The sequence below is a fragment of the Podarcis bocagei genome, assembly GCF_964188305.1.
Source record: "Podarcis bocagei genome assembly, chromosome: 5".
Lineage (NCBI taxonomy): Eukaryota > Metazoa > Chordata > Lepidosauria > Squamata > Lacertidae > Podarcis > Podarcis bocagei.
This window is the reverse complement of record NC_138129.1, coordinates 19,863,664-19,887,705: the sequence shown is the minus strand read 5'-3', so window position 1 is coordinate 19,887,705 and position 24,042 is coordinate 19,863,664. Positions and strand designations below refer to the sequence as shown.

Here is a 24,042-nt window from a genome sequence, read left to right as displayed (position 1 = left end):
CTGGTAGGAAAAAAACTTGCAAATATACAGACTAACTTACCCTCCTCTGCAAAAGTAGTCGTCAATATATATCACCAGAACGTTTGTAAGGTTTCTTGTGAGCTTTTGCCTTTTGAGTCCACCACTATCAGTTGCCCAGGTTGTATTCTTGCTGCTTCCTGCTAGAACAAGATGCATCCTTGACTCCAGCACATCGCAACACAATGAAGCAAAACTAAGATGTTTAAAAAGGTTCTTTCCGCACAAGTGAGGTCTTAGAAAAAGGGGAAAACATTTACATTTTTCAATAACTGAGAAAATGAGTAAGCTGTGTCACTTGAACAGAATGGTCTCTGTACAAACTGGGATGTTGGGAGCCTTTTTTTCCTATGCCTATCATTAGGGGAAAATACATATCATTACGTATTCACTCCTAGTATGGAATAAGATGCCCCTGGTATATTACTTTTAACATTTGCTGATAAATGCATGAGTTATATTAAAAATATGTGATATATGAACACTTTCCAAAGTTACAATGTTCACTACTACCTTAATTTATCTTCATGTTGCTCATCTGCCCCATCTTTAAGTATACATTTAACTTCCCCACAGAAAGCAATGGGACTTTAAAATGCTCAACTTTAAATTGGCTATGCTGCATATTTGCACATCAGTTAACCTATATAGTCTTTTACATTTGTATTTGTCTATTACTTGATTGAGGCTCCATAGGATTCGTTTTCATATTCTATTGTGAATATTTCATATTTCTATTGTGATTTGTATGAGACTGCTCCAGCAGAAATCTTTCGTTTTCTCAAGGCATCATCATCCAAGACTGCTTCCTTTCAACAAAAGCCAACATAATGAAGCAGTTTTTAGAATGAGGGATGCAGACCTTGTAATAAAGCAAATGTTTACATTAAGCACAATACAGCAATTTATTTAGATGCTTAAATGAATACAAAGGGGAAATAAAGATCACAAATTATCCATACTACAACAATGTGTCATATATTAGATGGTATAAATGAATACAACACCATGTTGGTGTTAACTAAAGATAAAACTAAATATCCAAAAATGCAGCACTCATTTCCGTATGCTGCTTTAACACAGTACACTTTTATACAGATCTAAAAGGTGTCAAAATTAGTAGCTGCAAACTTGTTTCTTGCATGTGATTTTTTTTTAGCTTAAAAGATTTCAGAAAATGGCTCTGAAATACATAGTCATCAGTTGTAATGTCAAGGATATTCAAGAACAAGAAAATTCTATAATACAATAGAGTCCAGATATACTTTTATGTTGCTGGCCTCTGTTTTGAGATTGTACAAGGTTATGTGCAAAAACTAAGTCTGTCAAAATTCTTACTATAGCAGTTTCAAGCTTTTTGCTAGGTAAACTAGATACAGCATTTATTACACAGCAGGGCAACACTAAAAAAAAGGAAAAAAGAACCAAATCTATGATGGGTACACAAGAACAATAGCATAAGCATCACTTGAATAGGTCTAAAAGACTGTACAAATATACATTTCAACTATTCAGAATGATACATGAAAAAAACAATTTCCCCAGAGTCCTACTATACACATTGAATTGGTAGCTCATATGTTGGCCCTAAAACTACCATGTGAAAAAGGGTAATGTTTAAAAAGACATACAGCTGAACATATACAGAGTGAAATATGTTGAAAATGCCAATAAAATAAAACCTTTGCTTTTCTTCAGTGAGCAACTGGGAGCCACCAACATATCCATTTTCACATTAAGTTACTGTGCTCATCACAGCAGATACTCTCAAGTGAGATTTGCCAACAGCATACTTTGAAATAAGAACTGGAATCGGTGTGGCAGCCTCGCAGCCGCTAACCAGGTGACCTTGCATTCAAAAGGCAGTACCAGTTTACAATGAACTTAGCAGTCGTTCTGAAATGAAAATGTTTAGACGGTTGTCAAGTGGAAGATATGGAGTCTCGAGTTTTAACAGCTTATGCTTGCTGACTACTCAGCTCTACCCCAGTTAGGGTGCTGTGCATCGATTCCGTAACCCCATCAGTCACACTGTCAAACTGTTCTCCATCCTCGCTGTCAATTGTGCTGTTCTGCCACTCCATCTGCTGATTTGACAAGCTCTCTTCGATTTCTGTTGCATTTTTCCACTGTGACTGGTCCTTGGACCAAAACTCGCCCACTTTTCCATAGGAACTATTCTTCCACTTTGACTGTTCTTCGTCACTCTCAGAGGCGGCACCTTTAGTTTCTGCAACTGGTTTACTATTAGTAGCATCTTCACTTTGGGATGATTCATCCGTCCACGTTTCTGGTTTCACTTCAGATGTATTATCTTCAAAGTCAGAAACTTGCTGAGAACCAGGGACGCTTTCAGACGGCGATGCTTCTACTTTCCATTCAATGGGATCATCTTGATCTTCTTGATCACCTTCACTGTCTGAACCTTCAGCTACCAGCTTTGTTGGTTCTTCTGCAGAGCTACTCTCCTTGTATTTTGGGTCTCCATCCTCCTTTTGGTCTATTTTTTCCGGAGACTCCAAAGTGGCTTCTTCAGTTGTCTCCTTAGATATGCTTTCATCTGGTGTCTCATTTATACTATTAATAGATGTTTTGCGACCAGAGTTAGACACAGATTCTGCAAATGGACTATTGCTTTCATTGAACTCCTGTTCTATATTCTCAAAACTGTCTGAGGAACTTTCATTATCTTTCTCTAGGTTTATCTTTTTATCAACAGTTTTGCTAGGATTGACTCTGGAATTCTCTTCGTCGTGGTTCTCAAACAACCACTCAGCATCAAAATCCATTTCGTGTTTAACCTTGTTCAGTTCTTTCATGTTGAAACCTAGCAAGACACCCAGTTTATACCTTTCACAATCTCTAACGCATTTCTTTCTTTTGTTGCTGAAGTGTGAAGCAATGTCGGATTTCCAAAGCCAGAGACTGGCAGCTAACTTTTCAATCTCCCTCCGACTGGGATACGGTTGCTTATTGAAATACTTGGTGAGAAATGTTTTTCTAGCTTCGTACGAATCATCTTCATGACCCTTGGGATCTAAAGCCAGCACTACAGGTTCTTCAGGCTTCTCCTCAAAGACGGAAGGGGAATCGTCGTCATCCATTTTTCTTTTCTTCAACAGAGAGAATTCCATGTGTTCATAAGTACGTTTCACAGGTCCTGCACCTGGAGACTGGTTTAGTCGGGAGGGAACATTACCTTTTTCTTGACCGTTCTGAGTCTTCCCCACACCCCTGCAGTGGACAAGGTGCAGGGTTATAGTTGAGGCAGTCATGTTACTCGTGTACACTCCAAGGCAATGAATACATTTATATGTAAGCTTTTTCTCTACCGGATGAACTGTTTGAATAACTTGATGTCTCTCCCTTAAGTGATGTGCCAGTGCATCAGAAATGGGTCCTTTCAGGATTGAAAAGCACAAAGGGCAAAGGGTTTTCCCCACATCTTTTTTGTAGGGGACTGCTGCTTGAGGAGAACTTTTTACAGGTACATCTGTCTTCTCCTGAATTTTTGGCTGTGGTTTTGGAGGAACTGGAGCAGTATTTTGAGCATGGTAAGCGACGGATTCAGCAGGGGCATCTCTCAAGTTGTAGGTAGTTACAAGCAAGTGTATATTGGTGTGGCTACCCTGCTGCAACGTCAAATCAAACGTTAACGTGGAATCAGTTTTGGGCCCCATTTCTTCATCGACATGAACCATTCGCATGTGAGCAGCCATCTTCTCAACATCGTTGAACGTTGAGCGGCAGTAGGGACAGGATAGACCATGGATTAACATGTGGTTGAGCAGCGTGTCAGTAGGCAAGTAGCGATTACAGTATAAACATTTGCTAGTAAAATTATGTATTTTCATGATGTAGTTAGCAACTGCGGGCACCTTTTCGGCCTTGTGTTCTTTCTCAAAATGAACACTGTACACGTTTTCAGGGAAGAGCTCATTGCAGATTGTACAAATCTTCCATTTCTGAGTTGATGAAGTATTGGTGGAAGTGGTACATATAGGGCCAACGGCAAGAGGCTTGGGTGTGGACTGGGATAATATTCTGGATGCTGCCTGAGACTGACCTAATGATGTTGATTTCAGTGAGCCCGATGAAAGTGAAGATGAGTTGGCAGACGAAAGAGAGTACCTTGCTGTAGCCTGCGATCTTGGTTCCCCTCCAAGAGGATAAGGCCGCCCATTTCCACTTGGGGAATACTGCTTCATTGATTGAGACTGCTGGGATAGGGAAACTGGAGAACTACCTGTTAAACTTAGCCTTCCTCCCGTGTGACCAACGTAACTTGGCGGTACCGATTTCACACCATAGTTGTTCGGTTGCAAATGAACATTGGACATATTTACTCCTCCAGAATTCAACGTAGGCTTTGGTATATTCAGTCGGTTCATCATTTGCTGTGATGGAAGAGAGCGGACATTTCCAGGGGACAGGGCACCCATCCTCTGAGGAAGTCCCATAGGCTTTTTATCCTGTGGTTTTGGAGCAATTAGCATTAAAGGTTTGGATCTTGGAACTACGACATTTGTATGCCCTATCATTGCTGTCACTTGGTATCCTATACGCTCGTGGTCTTCAATAACATGCTGTACTAAAGCTTCATACGACTTCGGCATAAAAAGGCAGCGTTTGCAGTGAATCATGCCCTCTTCTCGGGAACTTAAGGGTACAATCCCATTGAGTGACTTCTCACTTCCCTTTGCTATATAAGGTGCAGCAACATGCTGAAAATGTTCCCTGTAAATGTGCTTTCTAACTATTTCGTAGAGAGGATCTCGGTAAGTGCACTTCTTACAGTAATAAACAGCTTGTTCTACACTGTCAGCCTGCTTAGGTTTAAGGCTATCATGCTTGTTTTTATCTTTAAAAGTGCTGATGCCTCCACTTGGTGTATTGGCATTTGGAGCATGAAATATTTTAATATGCGTTTCCAAAGTCTTTTTGTCTGCATTGAAAGTACAGTAGGGACAATTGAGAAGGATCCTGTTTTCAAAGTCTTCACTATGAACATTCCGGAAGTGACTTTTGTAGGCAGAAAAGAACTTTGAGGAAAATGGACATGCACTGCAGCAAAAGGGTTTTGTCCGATAGTCCTTAAAAACAAAACAAAAAAAAAGAAACAAGTATCAGAAAAACTGCATTTGATTTGCATTCCCTTTCCTAATCCTTCTGACTCAATGGATCACAGCCTCAAGGCAAACTTATGAAACTATCATCCATTTAACGTTCTTTTTTTTAAGCTGGCAAAAATCAGGCAATTCATAGAAAGTCTTTAAGAAAGAAGACTAGTCCTAGACCACAGAGAAATAAATCTTCCTTATTTTTGATCATTCAGCCCCTGCAAATCAAGCATTACAAACAGCTGCCTGCTTAAGACGTAATGGGAAGCCATGGGTTGTATCTTATGCTGGTGCTACTCAGAGTAGACCCACTGAAAATAATGAACCTAAGTTAGCCATGTCCATTAACTTCAATGGGTCTACTCTGAGTAGGGCTAGCATATGCTACAAACCATGGTTTCCCATTAAGAGAATGAGCTGCAGTGACCTTTGGGCTGCATGCTTCCCTCCACCCTTCTCCTGCAACTTTGTGCCCGAGGAGACTGAAAGCTTCATAGAGCCACACCACTTTCAAACTAAGGGTTTTAAATTGTGTAAGGAGCCTCCAGAAGTAAAGGACGCTCCCGGTTTCAGAACCTGATCCTCCCAACTTGTGGAAGACTTGAAAAAAATTTATGCTTCGGAGGAAGTAGGGCTTGTAAGGGTGCTCTTATTCTCTCTCACATAAGTGTTAGCATGCACAGCAGTAAAAACACCAGGACATGGCTTCTATTGAGCTCAACAACGAAAGCAGCTTTCCATTTCCTCTTCTCATGTCCAGAGAAGTAATGGGAGAGCACAGAAACCTAAGCTGTGCCACCGCATGTTCTCATAACACGAAGGCGCAGTTTCCCACTATATCTGAACCAGTTCAGTGATTCATCAGCGTATACCAGATTCTCAAGCAGTGATAAAATACTTGGGCATGCACAAATTCTTTTTAGAATCTCTATATTGGTGCAACATCTAATTATGGCTTTATCAAAGTTTCCAAACTTTCAATCTGATACACTCTGTAACTAGATAAACTCAGATTTCTCCGGTAAATATATCCTGACACTTCAGACATCAAACCATGGTTTGTGCTAAACTTAGTGTGTAACTCAAATCACTGTTTTGAGATTCCAAACACACAACAGCCAAACCATAATTCAAGGCTGCTAGACTGCTTTAATTTTCTGCCCTCTTAGTTTCATAAATCACAGATTCACTCCTCTCTATTGTGCAGCAGCTTCTGCAAGGAAAACAAAAGACCATAACTACGGTCTGTCAATTCATTAAACGTGCTAAACCATAGTTTATGCTTTGCAAACTAAGTTATGGTTTACCAGCTCTAGTTTGTTGGCCTATTACAGTGAGGGAGGAAAGTATTTGATCCCCTGCTAAATTTGCCCATTTGCCCTCCGAAAAAGAAATAAATGACCAGTTCATAATTTTAATGGTAGGTTTATTGTAGCTGTGAGAGACAGAATAACAACAGGAAAACCCCCAGAAGACAAAAGTCAGAAATTGATGTGCATTATAATGAGTGAAATAAGTATTTGATCCCTTTGCAAAAGATGACTTAGTACTTCGTGGTAAAACCCTTGTTGGCAATTACAGAGGTCAGACGTTTCTTGTAGGTGGCCACCAGGTTTCCACACATCTCAGGAGGTATTTTGCCCCATTCCTCTTTGCAGATCCTCTCCAAGTCAGTAAGATTTCAAGGCTGATGTGTAGCTACTCGAACCTTCAGCTCCCTCCACAGATTTTCAATGGGATTAAGGTCTGGAGACTAGCTAGGCCACTCCAGGACCTTAATGTGCTTCTTCCTGAGCCACTCCTTTGTTGCCTTGGCTGTGTGTTTTGGGTCATTGTCATGCTGGAATACCCATCCTCGACCCATTTCCAATGCCCTGGCTGAGTGAAGGAGGTGCTCCCCTAAGATTTGATGATACATGGTCCCATCCACCGTCCCTTCGATGTGGTGAAGGTGTCCTGTCCCCTTAGCAGAAAAACACCCCAAAGGCATAATATGTCCCCCTCCATGTTTGACAGTAGGGGTGGTTTTCTTGGGGTCATAGGCAGCATTCCTCCTCCTCCAAACACGGCGAGTTGAGTTGATGCCAAAGAGCTCGATTTTGGTCTCATCTGACCACAACACTTTCACCCACTTCTCCTCAGGGTCGTTCAGATGTGCATTGGCAAACTGCAAACGGGCCTGTACATGTGCTGTCTTGAGCAAGGGGACCCGGTGGGCTCTGCAAGATCTCTGTCCTTCACGGCGTAGTGTGTTACCAACTGTTTTCATGGTGACTATGGTAGGGTTACCTGACGTCCCCAGTTCCTGGGTACAGTCCCCAGATTTACAAATGTTTCCCCAGACCAATTCCACCCACGGAATATCCCCAGATTTCATTAAATATCCCCAGGAAACAACGGCGCCAACAGGAGCAGCCAGAATCAACTCAATTGTTTGGCAGGGAGGCGAAGTGGGGAGAAGGCGCTGTGATTGCAAAGCACAGGCACACGCGCGCGAGAGAGGAAAAATCGTAAAGAAAAGCCCCCTTTCTCTCCGTCGGCCTCATTTATATCTCCCTGGATGGCATCCTGGCCTCTGGCAGGATCCAGTTCCAACCCTTCTTCAAGCTTCGCTTCCCCCCACCCTCCTTGCTTCTCCCCTGTCCTTGACGCTGAAAATTCCCAGTGAATTGTATTGCCATCTCCCTTTCGTCCATGCACTTCTCTCTGAGTGTGTGACTGGGGATTGCGAAGTCCTGACACGGACTCTCCACTAGCTCTGAACTGGAGCCACCTCCAGCCTCCACCTCTTCCGCCAAACTCCACCCCCCCCTTTCTCTCTCTTCTACCCACCCCTGGGCTCAGCTAATCATATAAACATATTATCATGTAGAGAAGCGGCGGGAGCCAAAAAATATAGGGGGACACACGCATATATATATTCTTCTCTTCTCCACCACCGCGCTACTTCTGCCTCCTCGCCGCCGCCACCCACCCAGCCAAAGCAGATTAGAGACAACTAAGTACCAAACGTGAAGGAAATAATCTAAAGGCTCGATCTGCCACCACTGGCTATTTCCCACTCCATTTGAGCTGCTTGCGGCTGCATGGCTTTGGGGAGAGAAAGAGAAAGAAGCGGTGGGGGTGGGGGTGTTCGTGCCAAAGCTTTGGGATCGATCTGGCGCCGGCAGGCAGCGCTGGGGTAGCCCCGCAGCTAGAGCAGGAGGCTCGGCTGCATCTCGGGGCCCCCACTGGGGGCCATCTGCCCACTCACAGAGAGGACCTCCTCACCAGCTCAGTTTTAAAGCAAACTTTGATCTGTGGTGTTGACTTTTTTTCTTAATTTTTTTCTTTTTTTAAAAAATATATATTATATTATTAATTTATTTGCACCCCCAGATTTATTGGAAAAAATCTGATAAACTTAGACTTAGCTGCCCTGAGATTATTGGCAAGTCCCCATCCCCCCCGTGTATTTCTGGGCTGCTTCATCACCTTGCTCATGATCATTTCAACTCCACGAGATGAGATCTTGCATGGAGCCCCAGACCGAGGGAGGTTGACGGTTATTTTGTGTTTCTTCCATTTGCGAATGATTGCACCAACTGTTGTCACCTTCTCACCAAGCTGCTTGGCAATAGTCTTGTAGCCCAGTCCAGCCTTGTGCAGGTCTACAATCTTGTCCCTGACATCCTTGGACAGCTCTTTGGTCTTGGTCATGGTGGCTACTTGGGAATCTGCTGGATTGATTGCTTCTGTCGACAGGTCTCTTTTGTACAGGTACTGTAACGAGGTGGGATTACAGGTAAGACCTCTCCCTTACAGCAGGTGCTTCTACTCTCAGCTCGTTACATACAGTGAAGATACCAGGTAGCCTGACATCTGGCTGGTTGATAGGGGATCAAATACTTATTTCACTCATTATAATGCACATCAATGTCTGACTTTTGTCTTCTGGGTTTCTGGGGTTTTCCCTGCTGTTATTCTGTCTCTCACAGCTACAATAAACCTACCATTGAAATTATGGACTGGTCATTTCTTTGTCAGAGGCAAACGGGCAAATTTAGCAGGGGATCAAATACTTCCCCCCCTCACTGTATACACTATGCTTTCTCAATTCAGACCCACCAAACCATTGTTAAGTTTCTTTAACAATGTTTTGGTAGTATATCAGAGTTGAGCTACCTGCTGTCAGTTCTTTCTCAATTCTGCTTATCTTTAAAGGGGCACCAAATTTGCTAGTTAAGTTTAAATTTCTTCAATATGTTGAACTACTAGTGGTAATATCCAACTAAGTCATATTCAGGAGTACACTCACTGCCAAACTCAAGTCCAAAAGATTTCAAAAGAACTAATCAGTCCTGAGACACCACTCAGCAACTGTTGTTTCCACAGAGACCATAGTGACCAGTCCCCATAATACTATAACACTCTTTTTCTTCTGTCCCACCTCTGCTGACATCTGGGCTGTAATCCTGTGCACACACATCTTGCAATAAATCTCACTGAAATCAGTGGGAATTATTACTTTCGTAAACAGATATAATTTAGGTTGTAAAGCACTTAACGTTTGTCATAAAAACACGATTCCAAACTTAATTGGTTTGGAATTGGTTTCAGATTTAAGGTCATTTTACCACATTATTACCAACCTGATTTTTTGTAAGTGAAGGATCCCACAATCCAACATCTTCCCATGTAGTGTTTTTCAGATAGAAGTCATTGGGTTCAAACTGCTTAAAATCCTGCAACAGTGGAAGATTGACAAAAGCATAAATAGAAATAACAAACCGCAGAATGATTGCCTATTCATTTCTTTAGATCTTGAAAATTCAAGAAGAATTATTAAGGTACCAAAAATTACAAATAAAAGGGCTCATTAACAGAAAACTTCCCAGGGAGTATAATTTTTACTAATTAATGCACTTATTATTTTTTTACTAATTAAGGGCATGATACAACCACTTCAATAGAAGGCAGGTACTTAACAGTCCTTTGAAATGAAGATGACTTTAAATTGCTTAAATTTGTCTGGCCCCTGTTCGTTTCCCCCTACGAAGTCAGTTTAATTTTTTTATGCAATCTATAAGTCATACAGATAATCACATATGAAAAATTATTTGAGGGAATGAGCTTGCCAGACCGTATGAGCAAGTAAGTATTTGCAGGAGCATAGATTTCTGTATTTTTCCATGTATTGGACGAGGTTTTTTGACAGAAAACTCATGTCAAAAAACTGGGGTCGTCTAATACAGTGTTCCCCAACCTTGGGCCTCCAGCTGTTTTTGGACTACAATTCCCATCATCCTTGACCACTGGTCTTGCTAGCGAGGGATGATGGGAGTTGTAGTCCAAAAACAGCTGGAGGCCCAAGGTTGGGGAACACTGGTCTAATACACGGATAGTGGCAAAACTGAGTCTCCCAAAATAGGGGTGAGTTTTATATATGGGGGGCGTCTAATAGACGGAAAAGTATGGTAGTTTGTGTGTCGACAGGTTATTTGTACTTTTAAGTAAAAGGCGTAGAAACAGAAAGAGTAGTCTCTAAAAAGCTAGGCTCAGTGGGAACATTACTGAGAATGCTCTCCAGAAGATCATAGAGCATGAAGCTGCTCTCACTGCCAATCCTTCTCAAAAGGAGAAGGCATGAGCACTAATTCCCTGGCCAGAGGGCTAGAATCCTCCTAGATCTGTCCTGTGCAGGAGCAGAATCTATATACCAGACTACAAAAAATAGAAACGAGAAAATCACAGATAACATGAAATTTCAGCCCACATTTTTCAAAATATGCATTTAGTGTTTGTCCAAAAGCAAGAGTCATGTGGCACATTGAAGACTGACAAATTTATTGTGGAATAACTTGTCCAGTATTTCATGCTTAAATTGGTCCCAATGAAATCAATCATAGCTGCTTCTAAGTGCTGCAGTTGTGAACACTAAACAGACATGTGTGCATTGTTGTTTATTCTATTACTGATAAATTGGGCATTAACATCAACCCATTTTGCTGGTTATATGCAAAAACCACACGCACCCATTTAATTGAAGTAATCTAAAACTTTGGTAGTAGCTAAGCAAGAGAATCTAGTATTACAGCTGCATGGTTTTGAAATGCGTAAGTCAGATTCACAATTCAGCAGATGGGGGGGGGGACTCGAAGGGCTACAAGACAGTGTTCATTTTTAGCCCAATGCATTTTGGGGAAAAAATCATTTCTCAAGGGCAGATTTTAGCAACAATTCTAACATACAAAGGATACTGCAGTAACCCCTGGTGTGTCAGAACTGTTGATAAAAACATGCCCTCCAGCAAGGTTTTCCAAAACGTGTTGGGCTTGCAATAAGCAGTATTCTGTAGCATCTCCTGTTTTCTCCCTCTCCTTTCCTGCCTGCTAGCCGTACCACCTCAGTTTCAGTTGGTTTTCCACCCTTCAGTAGGCAGAAGAGGTTCTCCACTGCAGAGGGAGAAACAGTTTGAGGCACGGGTACTACATTAGTAGACTACCACAGTTAATGCTGTGATATTTAACACAGAGAGATCATCCTTTTGCCTTGAAACTACTCCTTGGGAGTTTCTTCAGCAACACTCCTTGGACCTCTTACCTACGAGGCATCTCTGAAGGAGCATCTCCACCCCCGTCGTTCTGCCCGGACACTGAGGTCCAGCGCCGAGGGCCTTCTGGTGGTTCCCTCATTGCGAGAAGCAAAGCTACAGAGAACCAGGCAGAGGGCCTTCTCGGTAGTGGCACCCGCCCTGTGGAATGCCCTCCCATCAGATGTCAAAGAGATAAACATCTACCTGACATTTAGAAGACATCTGAAGGCAGCCCTGTGCAGAGAAGTTTTTAATGTGTGACATTTTAGTGTATTTTTTGTCTTTGTTGGAAGCCGCCCAGAGTGGCTGGGGAAACTTCACTTCAGTTTATAATATTCCCAACGGAAGATACAGCCCTTCAATTTAAACTGCAACCCAAGAGTTCAACGGAAGATTGTACTTACTTCTATATGCTCTTTACAGTATTCCAAACCAATGTCACTTAGTATTTTTTTCACAGTTTTCCGGGCTTTTCTTAAACTGCCAAGGTTGTTGACAGGAAGTTGGAACATAGTTTCTACTGGGAGGGGGGAGAGAAGAGGGAGGGGGAGAAAATAATTTACTGAAAACGTTTTGTCCCAAAGCGCTTGAATTCAGATCAAAAAGTCTGTTATCACTCAATTTTCTGTTTATATTTATGCACTTCATATCCCTCAGATTCTAGGCAGTTCAAAATTAACTGAGTTGTTCAGCCATCTTGTTTTCAAAGTTGAGCCAGGTAAGTAAACTTTAGAAAAAGTTTTTTTAAAAAATCAACACCTTACAGGAACAGAGAATATAGTATCCAGATTTGGTCTAAAACACACACATCCAACTTTATGACCAATAGTTGCATACCCACTCTCATGTGGAAAAGTCAAATTCATCCCAACAAAAGATGCTACTCTAACAAAAGCTCTACAGTTTTTGGCTGGCTTTGCTGGCCAAGTCAATTGTTTACATGTTTTTACATGCACATATAATACACAGAAATTAAAGACAACTACAAAGGATGGAATTCAATGTTGTGCTAAGGGGAACGTCAGTGCAAGCATTGCAGTGCACTCTTTCTGGGAGTTCGCCCTCCCCTCAGAGCCGGACTTAGTAGATGACCCCAGCCCAATGTCTTACTGGAAAAGTATAAAAGCCAAAAATTGTAATCACCAGCTCTTCTCCCTTAGAAATGGGAGTTTGCTGGCTTGAGGGTGGCCTTTCTGGAGGGAAGGGGAAAAGGTTCCCAACACACAACTCACCTTTCCCAAGAGAAAGGGTCAATGCGGAGAAAGAATCAAAGGCACCTTCAGAATTAATAATAGTTCAATTTATATCCCACCCTTTCTCCTGAACCCTTCCCTTGTCTGCTCTGTAAAATACAAGGCTAGCTGATTTTAGGATATTGCTTGTTTTGTTGCCTGCATGACTCCAGACAGCTGATGTACAAGCCTTGGCCATCCTTCCAACTTTGGAGCTGGGAAGGTGGAAAGGACAGCTAAGCAATGGCCAGGATGATCTCAGCCTACTTCTGCAGGTCTGAAGTTGCAAGGAAGTTGCGGCCCCTTGTCACATGCGCCTCGGTGGAGTCCCACACTCGCCGTGGCAAATAGAATGGCTGGTGCCAGACGTTAAATCTTTTCTATGTCATGATATAGTTTTCCATTTTCATGAAGAACACATAAATCGGCCATTGCTCACACCATTACCCTCTTCGTCAACAGGCTACGTTAGCTCAGTGAAATTGCAGAGTTCGTTTTTTCAGTCTAGTGCATGAAGGAAGCGGGGCTATGGGCACGCAACGAAGAATGGCAGAAAGGCTAGGAGTTTGATTGATAAATATGCTCATCTCAACAATGAGCCCAAGAGAATACTACCTAGAAGATCAAAGCAACAACCAAACAACAAAGCATTTGAACCTCAAAATCCAAATGATTGTGAATTCAGCTCATTCTTCTGAAAAGTCTTGTTTAGAAACCAGTATGACAAATTGCAGGGATTTCAAATTACAAAGTTTATTAAAACTTATTTCTTAATAGTGCAACACACACCAAAAAAAACCTGCAGCAGTATTCACCCCTATTTACACATCCCACTCCACTCCCATAACCCATACAGCATTCTCATAACTAATCAACAACTTGGCTTTTTCAAACTCCATCAGAACCTTAAATCTGAATTTCAACTGCTTGCATCAGTATCCTGGCAATACTTACAAATTAAAGCAGTGGCTTAATCTTAATTCCCACTATGGGCAGAGTTTTAAACTTTCTTGCAATTGTACCCTAGCATTTGGCTGCTGAAATATATTGTGCCTGGAACTCTTGAAGTTATCTAGCGGTGAAGAGATGTGATTTTTATTAAAATGTTTTGTGGTTGTTGTTCTTTTGCTGTTTTATTTGTTACCCTGGGCTCCTTTCTAAGGAAGGGCAGGATAGAAAATAAATAAATGCATCAGCTGTCCCTAGCATATGACAATTGCTAAAGTTGTTAAAATATCCTTCTATGAGCACATAGAATGATGCATTTGAAGAATGTACAGTGGTACCTCGGGTTACAATCACCTCGGGTTACAAACTCCGCTAACCCGGAAGTAGTACCTCCGGTTACAAACTTTGCCCCAGGATGAGAACGGAAATTGCGCGCCGGTGGCCGTGAAAGGCCCCATTAGCGGAAGTGCACCTCAGGTTAAGAACAGTTTCAGATTAAGAACGGACATCCGGAACAAATTAAGTTTGTAACCTGAGGTACCACTGTAATAACATTAAACTGCTCCTTAGTGGACCTTATGTCTTAATGCGATTATAAGGAAATTGAGAAGGTATTTGATCAATATCAGGTATGAATAAGCACACACAATAGACTTTCTGTATTAAGAGTTCACCACTTACCATAATTATGACAGTAGCTGGAGGATGGCGATTTACAATCTGCTGTTTGCACTTAGGGTTGTGCATACAATTACAAATGAAGCAAAATCCAATTCTAGAAAATTCGCATCCTCAGAAGAATAAAAATGTATATTCTATTATCAAAATTGGGACTGTTTGCCCTCCCAATTGCTAACAGAAGCTTCAGAATTAATACACAAGGCCAACAAACATTCAAAAGTTGAAAGAGCAGAACCCAAGTCTTTCATTTGGTTCATATTAAGTGGAGAAACAAATATATTTTGTTTCTACCATGCAACAAACCAGCCAACCCTCTTAGTGTACCTGACTTGAAATATATTATACAGTTCATCACTATTGTTCATATGCCCGTGTCACCCATGAACTAGTCTCCCAACAAACATTCTGGGTGGAATTCACCCAACCAGCCCTATCAATGGAAGCACTGCTCAAGGACTTCCACTTGTACAACTGGGCTGCCCCCTGCCCCCTCCCCTCTTCCCCCAACACACCCTCCAAAATTTGCTCAGGGGGGCAAGAACTCCCAGCTCAGTGCAGAGAGAATGGTTAGAGGAGCGTGACATTGAATTCCACCCACTATATTCAAAGAGTGCAAATAATCCAGGATGTGCAAAATGCACACAATGGCTTGCTCCCTGAATTCCCAACATATGTGCCCTCCTTTTCTCACTGCCCAGATGAAATATTCCCAGCAGCTTGCGGCAGGGAGGAAGATGTTATTGGATCTCAGTGCTCCAGGAGAGAAGGCTTAAACCTCTCTCTCCCTCCACACTAAGACACCGGGGGAAGGATAAGTACGAGAGACTAAGCTGGGGAGTATGTGGGTGGGGGGCGCCCAGGCCATGCCTACTACAGCCATGTGGCCCATAGCCCACCACGGCATGAAGTCTTTGGGGACAAGGAAATTGCCCACCCCTATTTTAGTACAATTGATGAGGATCGATTTTGATTTTTAAAAGCCAAAGGGCTGTCCATTATGTATGTGCTTGCGTGTGTTTGCGAACAAGCCACCTCTGTGCTGCCCTTGTAATCTCATTCTTATAGCTGGCAGGATTGAAGGTTTTGCCTGGGGCATGTAGGAGATATTTTATACTAGGTTGCAAACATTAAGACCTCCCACAATGCACCTGCAGAATCTGGTTCATTCAAATTATGAAGAAGTGCTTATTTTGAAAAGCAGCTTGCCTCAAGCTAGAACCACCTGCTAGGCAGATATATGCCCACTCCTGTTAAGATGCTTTCCAGATGATCGTCTTCCAAAGCAACTACTCTACAGTGGTGCCTCGCAAGACAAAAATAATCCGTTCCGCGAGTTTCTTCGTCTAGCGGTTTTTTGCTCTTGCGAAGCAACCCTATTAGCGGCTTAGTGGATTAGCGCTATTAGCGGCTATTAAAGGCTTAGCGGCTAAAAGGCTATTAGCGGCTTAGAAAAAGGGGGGAGCGAAAAAAATCGCAAGACGTTTTCGTCTTGCGAAGCAAGCCCATAGGGAAATTCGTCTTGCGAAGCGCATCGAAAAACGGAAAACCCTTTTGTCTAGCGGGTTTTTCGTCTTGCGAGGCACCACTGTATTCCGAACTTAAAAATGGAAAGCGTAATGCTGGTGGTCAACAAAAGAGGTTTAAAGACTCTCTCAAGGCAAATCTAAAAAAATGTAGTATAAACACTGACAACTGGGAAACACTGGCCTGTGAGTGCTCCAATTGGAGAACAGCCTTTACCAAAAGTGTCATGAGCTTTGAAGACACTTGAACTCAGGACGCAAGGGAGAAACGTGCTAAGAGGAAGGCACGCTTGGCAAATCCACACCGTGATCAACTCCCACCCGGAAACCAATGATCCCACTGTGGAAGGACGTGTGGATCCAGAATTGGCCTCCACAGTCACTTACAGACAACTCAGCAAAGTGCATTGTTTAAACACTAGCAAGTTCTGGTGAACTTTGTTTTTAAACCACTTGTAGCTACTGGTCTTTGTAGAGCAGGGGTGGGGGGATCTCAAGCCCCGGGATCAACTGCAGTCCTCTTCATCTGCCCTTTGAAGCTCTCAGCGAGTCACACTCCTCGCTGCCTCTGCTCCACCTCCCTCAAGTGTTTTCACCTAACGCAACAACACTAATGAATGACCAGTATTTAGGGCACCTTCATACAAAACAGGTCACTTCCAAGAGCATCTTTGGCCAGGGCAGAAACAGACATTCAGAACGAGACCACACTAAATAAGGTAGCTTAGGATTTTGTGAAGCACAAAATCCACACTTGACGGAAGAATTCTGACTATCTGAGCTTCTGAACACTCCAGTAAATGTTTAGTTGTCTGGTAGATTTTGTACTTATCAGCAAAATTGTAGTAACTTTTTCTCCCCCAACCCTCGTTTTCGGATTTTTAAATTTTTGTTTGGGATTCTATCCTGCAAAACTGAAGTTCTAAACCCCCACCCCCCAAAAAAGCTGTCATCACATGTTTAAGTGGCCATTCTGGAAAAAATATTGTGCAACCGATTGCCTAATGAAGCAGGTTCCCATGGAATACAAAAGTGTTTCCCATTCACAGTATAAGTATCAGCTCTACCTTATTACAGTATAATTCTACCGCAATTAAAAGATTATACACTTGCACATGAACATCTCATTTGTGTGAGAACGTATTAATGTTCTTGATGTGTCTGTAATTCACAAACACACTGACCATCTGGATAAGAAGTGAGCAACCACATTCATAGTGATCTGATTAACAAAGGCCAAATGCTTAAAAAAACAACCAACCACCACCTTAAGATGCTGAAGTCAGTGAAAAAAGGAGCTGCTTTATTTTTGTGCTCACAAAAAGTTATGAGGGCATAAGGTCACTTCATAGCATTCAGAGGATTTAAGATTTTAGTTCATGTCTCATTCTGGTTGTGAGTACAGTGGTACCTCAGCTTAAGTACTTAATTCGTTCCAGAGGTCTGTTCTTAACCTGAAACTGTTCTTAACCTGAAGCACCACTTTAGCTAATGGGGCCTCCCGCTGCCGCCGCACCGCCAGAGCATGATTTCTGTTTTCATCCTGAAGCAAAGTTCTTAACCTGAGGTACTATTTCTGGGTTAGCGGAGTCTGTAACTCGAGGTACGACTGTACTGTGATTTTCATCCCTGCACAACTGGAGAGAGAAGCATCTTTACCTTCACGGAGCATTTGCTAATAATGATACAAGTTCACTTGTGAAGAAGGTGGCTGGTTTCACTGAATTTGATTGGTTAAAAATGACCTATATTCACAAAGTGCAACTGGAAAAGATGAGTTACAAAAGCAATAATAGAATCACAGAAGAGACCCCTACAGTCATCTAGTAAACACCCTGCAATGCAGGAATCTCAACATGCGGTCCCCAATCGAACTTGAAACCATAATGGACCCAGCTTAGCCTTGAAGCAACTAAAATAAAATAAAATAACTGTTCGTCCTATGCAGATTTCTTCACTACAGGTTATGTTACAATTTCAATCTAGAACCCAAAATCTTTTTCCATATGACTGAAGAATCTTATGCTACCGTGACTGCCTGAAATCAACTCTTCTCTGAAAATAATACAATGCATTCTCGGCTTAGAATTCTAATCTTGCTTTGCGAATGCTCTTGAAGAATTGAACCAACAGCAGAATTATTAGACTCCCAATTCTTCTCAAATATTTATTTAATACACTTTGATGCAGCCTTCAAGGTAAAACAAACTGGCTGGTCAAGAAGAAATGCCCTCAATAATTGTTTGTTACCAAGCCTGGAACTGAACTCCAGGCACAGGTAATGTAAGCAAGATGAAGACAGGGATTAGCAGGGAAGGGAGAGCTGAGCAATAATCGGACAGGCTTACCGGGTCGCCAATCTTTTGGGATCAGCAGGTACATTTTGAATTGGAAGGCAGCGCTGTGACTGCTAGGGATGGGGGTAACGTAACAGAAAACTAGAGAGAGTGCAGTCATTGCTGCTGCTGCCCCACCTCATGCTTCCTGTGAGAAGTCATCAGTGCCCTGCTCATCCTGACTGTGGCAATCACACAATATTGATTACACCCAGAGCCACACCCATTGCTGTTTAATATCAGAGTGAATTCCCCAGGAGGAAAAAAGTGCACAAGGTGGCTAACCCACTCCTCCTCACATACGCTAACTGTATACATACACACCACAGACGCACAAGTATCTCTCTCACACATACACTTCACCACAGGAGGGGACAGTGCTCTTGGGCTCAAATCCTGCTTGCGGGTTTCCCACAATGACTAGATAGATCACTGACCTGATCCCACAGGCTCTTTTTTATGTTCACATTTACACAACCAAACATGCATCTCTCCCATCATAATAGGAAGTGCCTGTTGTTGTTGTTGTTGTTATATTATTTCAAACCCCACCCCCAGCAAAAACACACAAAGGCCTGCAACCCGGAGCTTGCTGAGCTGGAAATCCCTGGTCTAAGTGATGTTGAGAGAGACAAATATCCTAAATACAAATATTCTGAAGAGGATTTAAAAGAGGCTACAGCCACATCGGAAAAAATATGGAGGTTATAATACAAAGCTCATTAGGTATCTCGTTAATGAGCTTTGGTAGTAAAAATTGGGGGGGGGGGAGAGATAAGGGAAAGAATTTAAAAGAAAACTACCATCATAATGGTGTTATGTGCCCATCACGCCCACATTTGTAGTATCATGTTGCTGTATCTCAAGTACCAGAGTGGAGAAGGGACAAAGTGGGGGGGGGGGGAGACTAAAAGAAGCATTAAGAGGGAAAGTTTACAATAAAGAGACTATAAGGTTTTCCTTTTGATGCCCGTGCATTTCCTAATTCCAGTGGAGAATGCTTTTGCTCCTTAAAATGAGGGACAGAAAATGGGACAGTGAAACTATCCTCTATTTCTTGGGTCAGTAATATTTTAAGGCTAGTGCTAAAAGTGGAAAAGAGGGAATGATTATGGGTTGCATATTAAGACTGACAGAACTATGTGGAGTATAGCAGGCCTTCCCAAACCTGGGTCTCCAGCTGTTTTTGGACTATAATTCCCACCATCCTGGACCACTGGTCCTGCTAGCAAGGGATGATGGGAGCAGCTAGATATTTAAGTTTGGGAACCCTGTAGTATAGAAATGACTTCTAGCACCTCAAAATATTAGAACTCAGATACTTAAAAGGTTGGAGTCAGTGAGCTAGCCTAAGTGGACCTTCAATCTAATCCAGCAAGGCAACATTTAAGCATCATAAGTAGCTTCACATGGAACTAAAACAAGAGGAAGTCCATTTGACTAAAGCAGCTCATGTGCAAAGTATGTTAGGCTTTTGGTCAGGGATCAGAGACTACTATTTTTCCAATAATTCTCTCTAAGAGATCAAATATCAGTATTTATCACCCTAGACTGCTGATTTCTGCATCTTCTCCAGGACCCATTTGAAAAAGAACCAACCTTTAGACCCATAAACAACTAGTCACATACTTCTTTGTAGCTGCTGAAGGCAATGAGTTCCCAGAGCCTTCCTATTCCTGCAAGTTCCCCTTCTGCTACAGTTCCTGTACCTTATGACTTCTGGTAGAAGAACCATTATTGCTGCCGATAGTGAATCAGAATGAAACATTGGTCTGCCAACAAACATGGCTGTGTGTGACATTCTCAGAGGACACCCGGGCAAAATGAGGATGTTACCATCAGCTAGTGAAGAAGGCCCAGAAACAAGTGCTGCGCTGAAATCTCACCTCCAATTTCCCAAAAGTGTTCTTCCTTTGTGAAAGAGGACCATGTAGGATTTTGAGCCACAGCCAGCAAGGCTGTGGAGTTTGGGAGAAATTTATACAGTGGGTCCCACTTCCCCACTGTATAAATTTCTCCCAAACTCCACAGCCTTGCTGGCTGTCCATGCTTCCTGATCTGAAAAAAATTCATGGCAGGAGACAGTCTTCCCCTAACCTTTAATTAAAGTGCCAGGACACAGGAGGGCTGCAGAGTGCAGACTACAGTGGTACCTCGGGTTACATATGCTTCAGGTTAAGAACTTTGCTTCAGGGTGAGAACAGAAATCGTGCTCCAGCGGCGCAGCAGCAGCAGGAGGCCCCATTAGCTAAAGTGGTGCTTCAGGTAAGAACAGTTTCAGGTTAAGAACGGACCTCCGGAACGAATTAAGTACTTAACCCAAGGTACTAGTGTACTAGAAAGATGATTTGTAGAATGACACTAACACCCTTTGGCCAACTCAGATAACAGGCAAGTTTAACAAAATCCCTACACCCACTGCCCAAAGAATTTCAATGAAATCTTCTCTCCTCTGTGATAATTTTCTAATGCAATTTCTTTTCTCATTAATTCAAAGAGAACGTTTGAAACAATACACACCTTACCCAAGGAGAAACTGATTCATCTGAAGAGGTGTATGGAAAAGACTAAGCAGCCTACCTACCTCATCTGAGGACTGAATAGTCTCTTAAAAATACCGAATGAGAAAAAAATATTGAGGGTCAGTATCTGCTAATGCTGAGAAATATTAAGGTTTGGGAACGGGAGGCCATCAAAATTCCCAGAGTGATAAACTCAAGTGGTAGAAATAATATAATTGTAGTCACCATTGCTCCATAAAAACCCATTCAATTTCCTATTTTCTAGCTAATACTACTGAAAGAGCTACACAAATTTACAGTATTTAACTTTTGTCAAATTTGTGTGAAGACTCTCTAACAGCACATTCGGCACACAGGATCTCAGGTAAGCAAAGCTAAGAATCATAAGATTGTGCAGCTGGAAGGGGCCACAACCCTGAGTTGCATAGCTGAGTCCTGAAACCACCATGAGCATAATCAAAGAATTGCAGAGTTGGAAGGGCCCGCAACAGTAATCTAGTCCAACCCCCTGCAATGCAGGAATCTTTTGCCCAATGTGGGGCTTAACCCACAACCCTGAGATTAAGAGTCTCATGCTCTACTGACTTTGGTCTTTGGTTAGGATCTTGGAGAGATGCTACCAGTCAGAGCAGAGAATTCTGGGCTAGATCTATCAGCAGATCATTATCTCTGTACTGAAAAGAAATGCCAGTCTTTCTTCAAGCCATCTATTCTAGGTTATGGCTAGTGCTGGGCAGATAACTCTAGCATCTCCTCTTAAAGAATTTCAGGTAGCAGTGACTGGGGAAAAACAAAGAGAACTACAGTCAATCAGAGCAAGGAAATACTGGGCTAGATGGATCAATGGTCTTAAAAGTACAAGGCAGATTCGAATGTTTCTTGAACTGGCAATGTTCACCACATCAACCACCATTAATTTATACGTTTCAACATTATTTTTGCAGTTAGACATGATCTTATGTATATTTTCAAGACAACTTCAGATAATGGGTTGTAGCAAGGATGTCTCCATAGATCTAAATGAGATGGTTCATTAAAAGTAGCCTCCTTCTTTACAGACCATCTCGGGTACTAAAAATGGCAGTGGTGGTTCTGGCACCCTCAAGATGGTGGTAGCCCTAAAGAGAGCATTCTCTGTGGCAGCCTCAAAACTGGAGGACTCCTTCCCCCAGAGGAGTGTCTGGCAATGCTGAAGATGCTCCTCTTTAACCCTGGCTTTTGACACCTGAGATGTTTATTTTCAGAACCCTACTTTTTTGCAATTGTTTAATTGCATGTTTTTAAACCACTTTAAACTGTATTTTTAATTGTTGTAACCCATCCCGGGACCTTATTATAATTAATATTTTTTTAAAAAACAACAGAAGGAAAAACTTTTTTAAAAAATAATAATTGCACTATAAAAAAAACCAGATCAATTCAACAAAATAGTAGCCTCGGGTAGGTAGGCTGCATTGTCTGAAATAGTTCTGAGAATTCTAGCTTCATCGGATTGAAATGAAGCATCTTGGGTAATGGCTTGGTTCAGCTACTTGTCTGTCATGGAACATTCCTGGTCAGAAAAGCTTTGAAACACAATCATCACACAATGCCAAGGGAAAATGGAGCTGTTTTTAAGACAGGTAGTTATAACAGCTACAAGGCCATATACTAAATGATTTCTCAAAAACCACCTAAGTTTCAATTCAATTCCTATTTAAAATGTTGTTCTGGCACCATCCAGGTCCAATTAGTTCCCACTGGGAGGAATCCAATCTGTAATCTTGCATTCACAGAAAGGCTTTTGATCCAGCAGAGGTGATCCAGCTAACAGGAGAGCACAGGAGATTTCTGCTGATTTCCCCCATTCCCCTGCTGCTCTCCATACCACCTCCCAACATGTTCTGGATGGTTCCCCCCAACTCTGTGGTGCTGAATTGCAGGGCGGTGGCACTGAGGAGTCACAGGCAAGGGAAACTTGGCAGAAGGCGCCCTGACATATTCCATTAATAGAAGCCTCCACTGAACCAGAAGCCCTTCCATGCGTACAAAGGCACCAACTGGATTCCACATACTGTCTTTAAGAGAGGTCAGGGAGACAATTATTTTGAAAACGTTGAAGCAACGAGTGGAAATTAGTACCTTCCTAGAATCATAGAATTGTAGAGTTGGGAGGTACCTCCAAGGGTCATCTAGTCCAACCCCCCCCCCGGGCAATGCAGTAATCTCTAACAAACAGACCTCCATCTAATTTGAAACCATACCAGTCTCTGCTTAGCTTTGCAAATGTGCTAGCAGTTTTATTGTTTCAAATCTAGGTCCGTATAGCCAGGAACAAGCCTGTAAACACACAAATATACAAGAGTTTGCAGATCTCCACTTATATTTATTCCTGTATAGAGCTCTTTCATTTACAAAAGGGGAAATCAAAACTGAGGAACTTGCTGAAAGTCACAAGACAGTAGATTTTCCCTTTGCTTTGCCAGCTGCAATGTCTTGTAGTCAGTTTGTGGGCACCGTTTTAAAGAACTGGTTTTAACCTTCAAAGCCCTTAACGCAGGGGTGAGGAATCTGTGGTCTTCTAGATGTTATGGAACTCCAGCTCCCATCAACTCTAGCCAGTGTATTCAAGAGCCAGGAATGATGCCAGTGGTAATCTAACATCTGGGGAGCCAAAGGCTGTAATGCCTAACAGCCAGGCTGCTTGAAATATCATCCTTTCCCCAAATATACCTACCCAATCCTTAAGATCTTAGTCAGACATGCTGCTCTGAGGGCCTCTCCCAAATGAAGTGAGGTGGCTGGCAACTAGGGCCTTCTCTGGTGGTGGCACCAAAGTTATGAACAGCCTCTCACAAGAGATTTACTGGTGCCAAATGCATGGTCTCTGTCACCAGTTTTGTTTCTCAATTTTGTAATTCAGGTTTCAATCAATCAATCAATCAATCAATCAATTCCATATGGGGTGTGTGGACCTGATCACTACTTAAAGTGCATACACTGGTATAGAAGTTTTACAATGATAATACATAAATCAACAAACTCCCAGTTTTCATGCGTTCTTACCAAACCAGATGAAACTATGAACATGTGGGAATTAATGCTGTTT

The 24,042-nt window shown here is 42.2% G+C and overlaps 1 protein-coding gene across 8 annotated transcripts in view; it reads right to left on the bottom strand.

The window, feature by feature from the left end:
* Nucleotides 1-898: 898 nt before the first annotated feature.
* Nucleotides 899-24,042, bottom strand: part of ADNP (activity dependent neuroprotector homeobox) — a 44,500-nt gene continuing 21,356 nt past the window's right edge. For 3 of the 8 annotated variants that reach the window (XM_081196037.1, XM_081196035.1, XM_081196038.1), the window contains 4 exons: nucleotides 12,117-12,232; nucleotides 9,770-9,862; nucleotides 8,613-8,900; nucleotides 899-5,111 (listed from right to left, as the gene is read on the bottom strand). In XM_081196037.1, coding sequence (XP_081052163.1) covers nucleotides 1,977-5,111; nucleotides 8,613-8,900; nucleotides 9,770-9,862; nucleotides 12,117-12,224 — 3,624 coding nt within the window. In that variant the 5' untranslated portion in view covers nucleotides 12,225-12,232 and the 3' untranslated portion in view covers nucleotides 899-1,976. Of the gene's footprint in view, nucleotides 5,112-8,612; nucleotides 8,901-9,769; nucleotides 9,863-12,116; nucleotides 12,233-14,573; nucleotides 14,590-24,042 lie in introns of those variants that run through there. The other 5 variants (XM_081196039.1, XM_081196036.1, XM_081196040.1 and 2 more) reach the window with 3 other exon arrangements.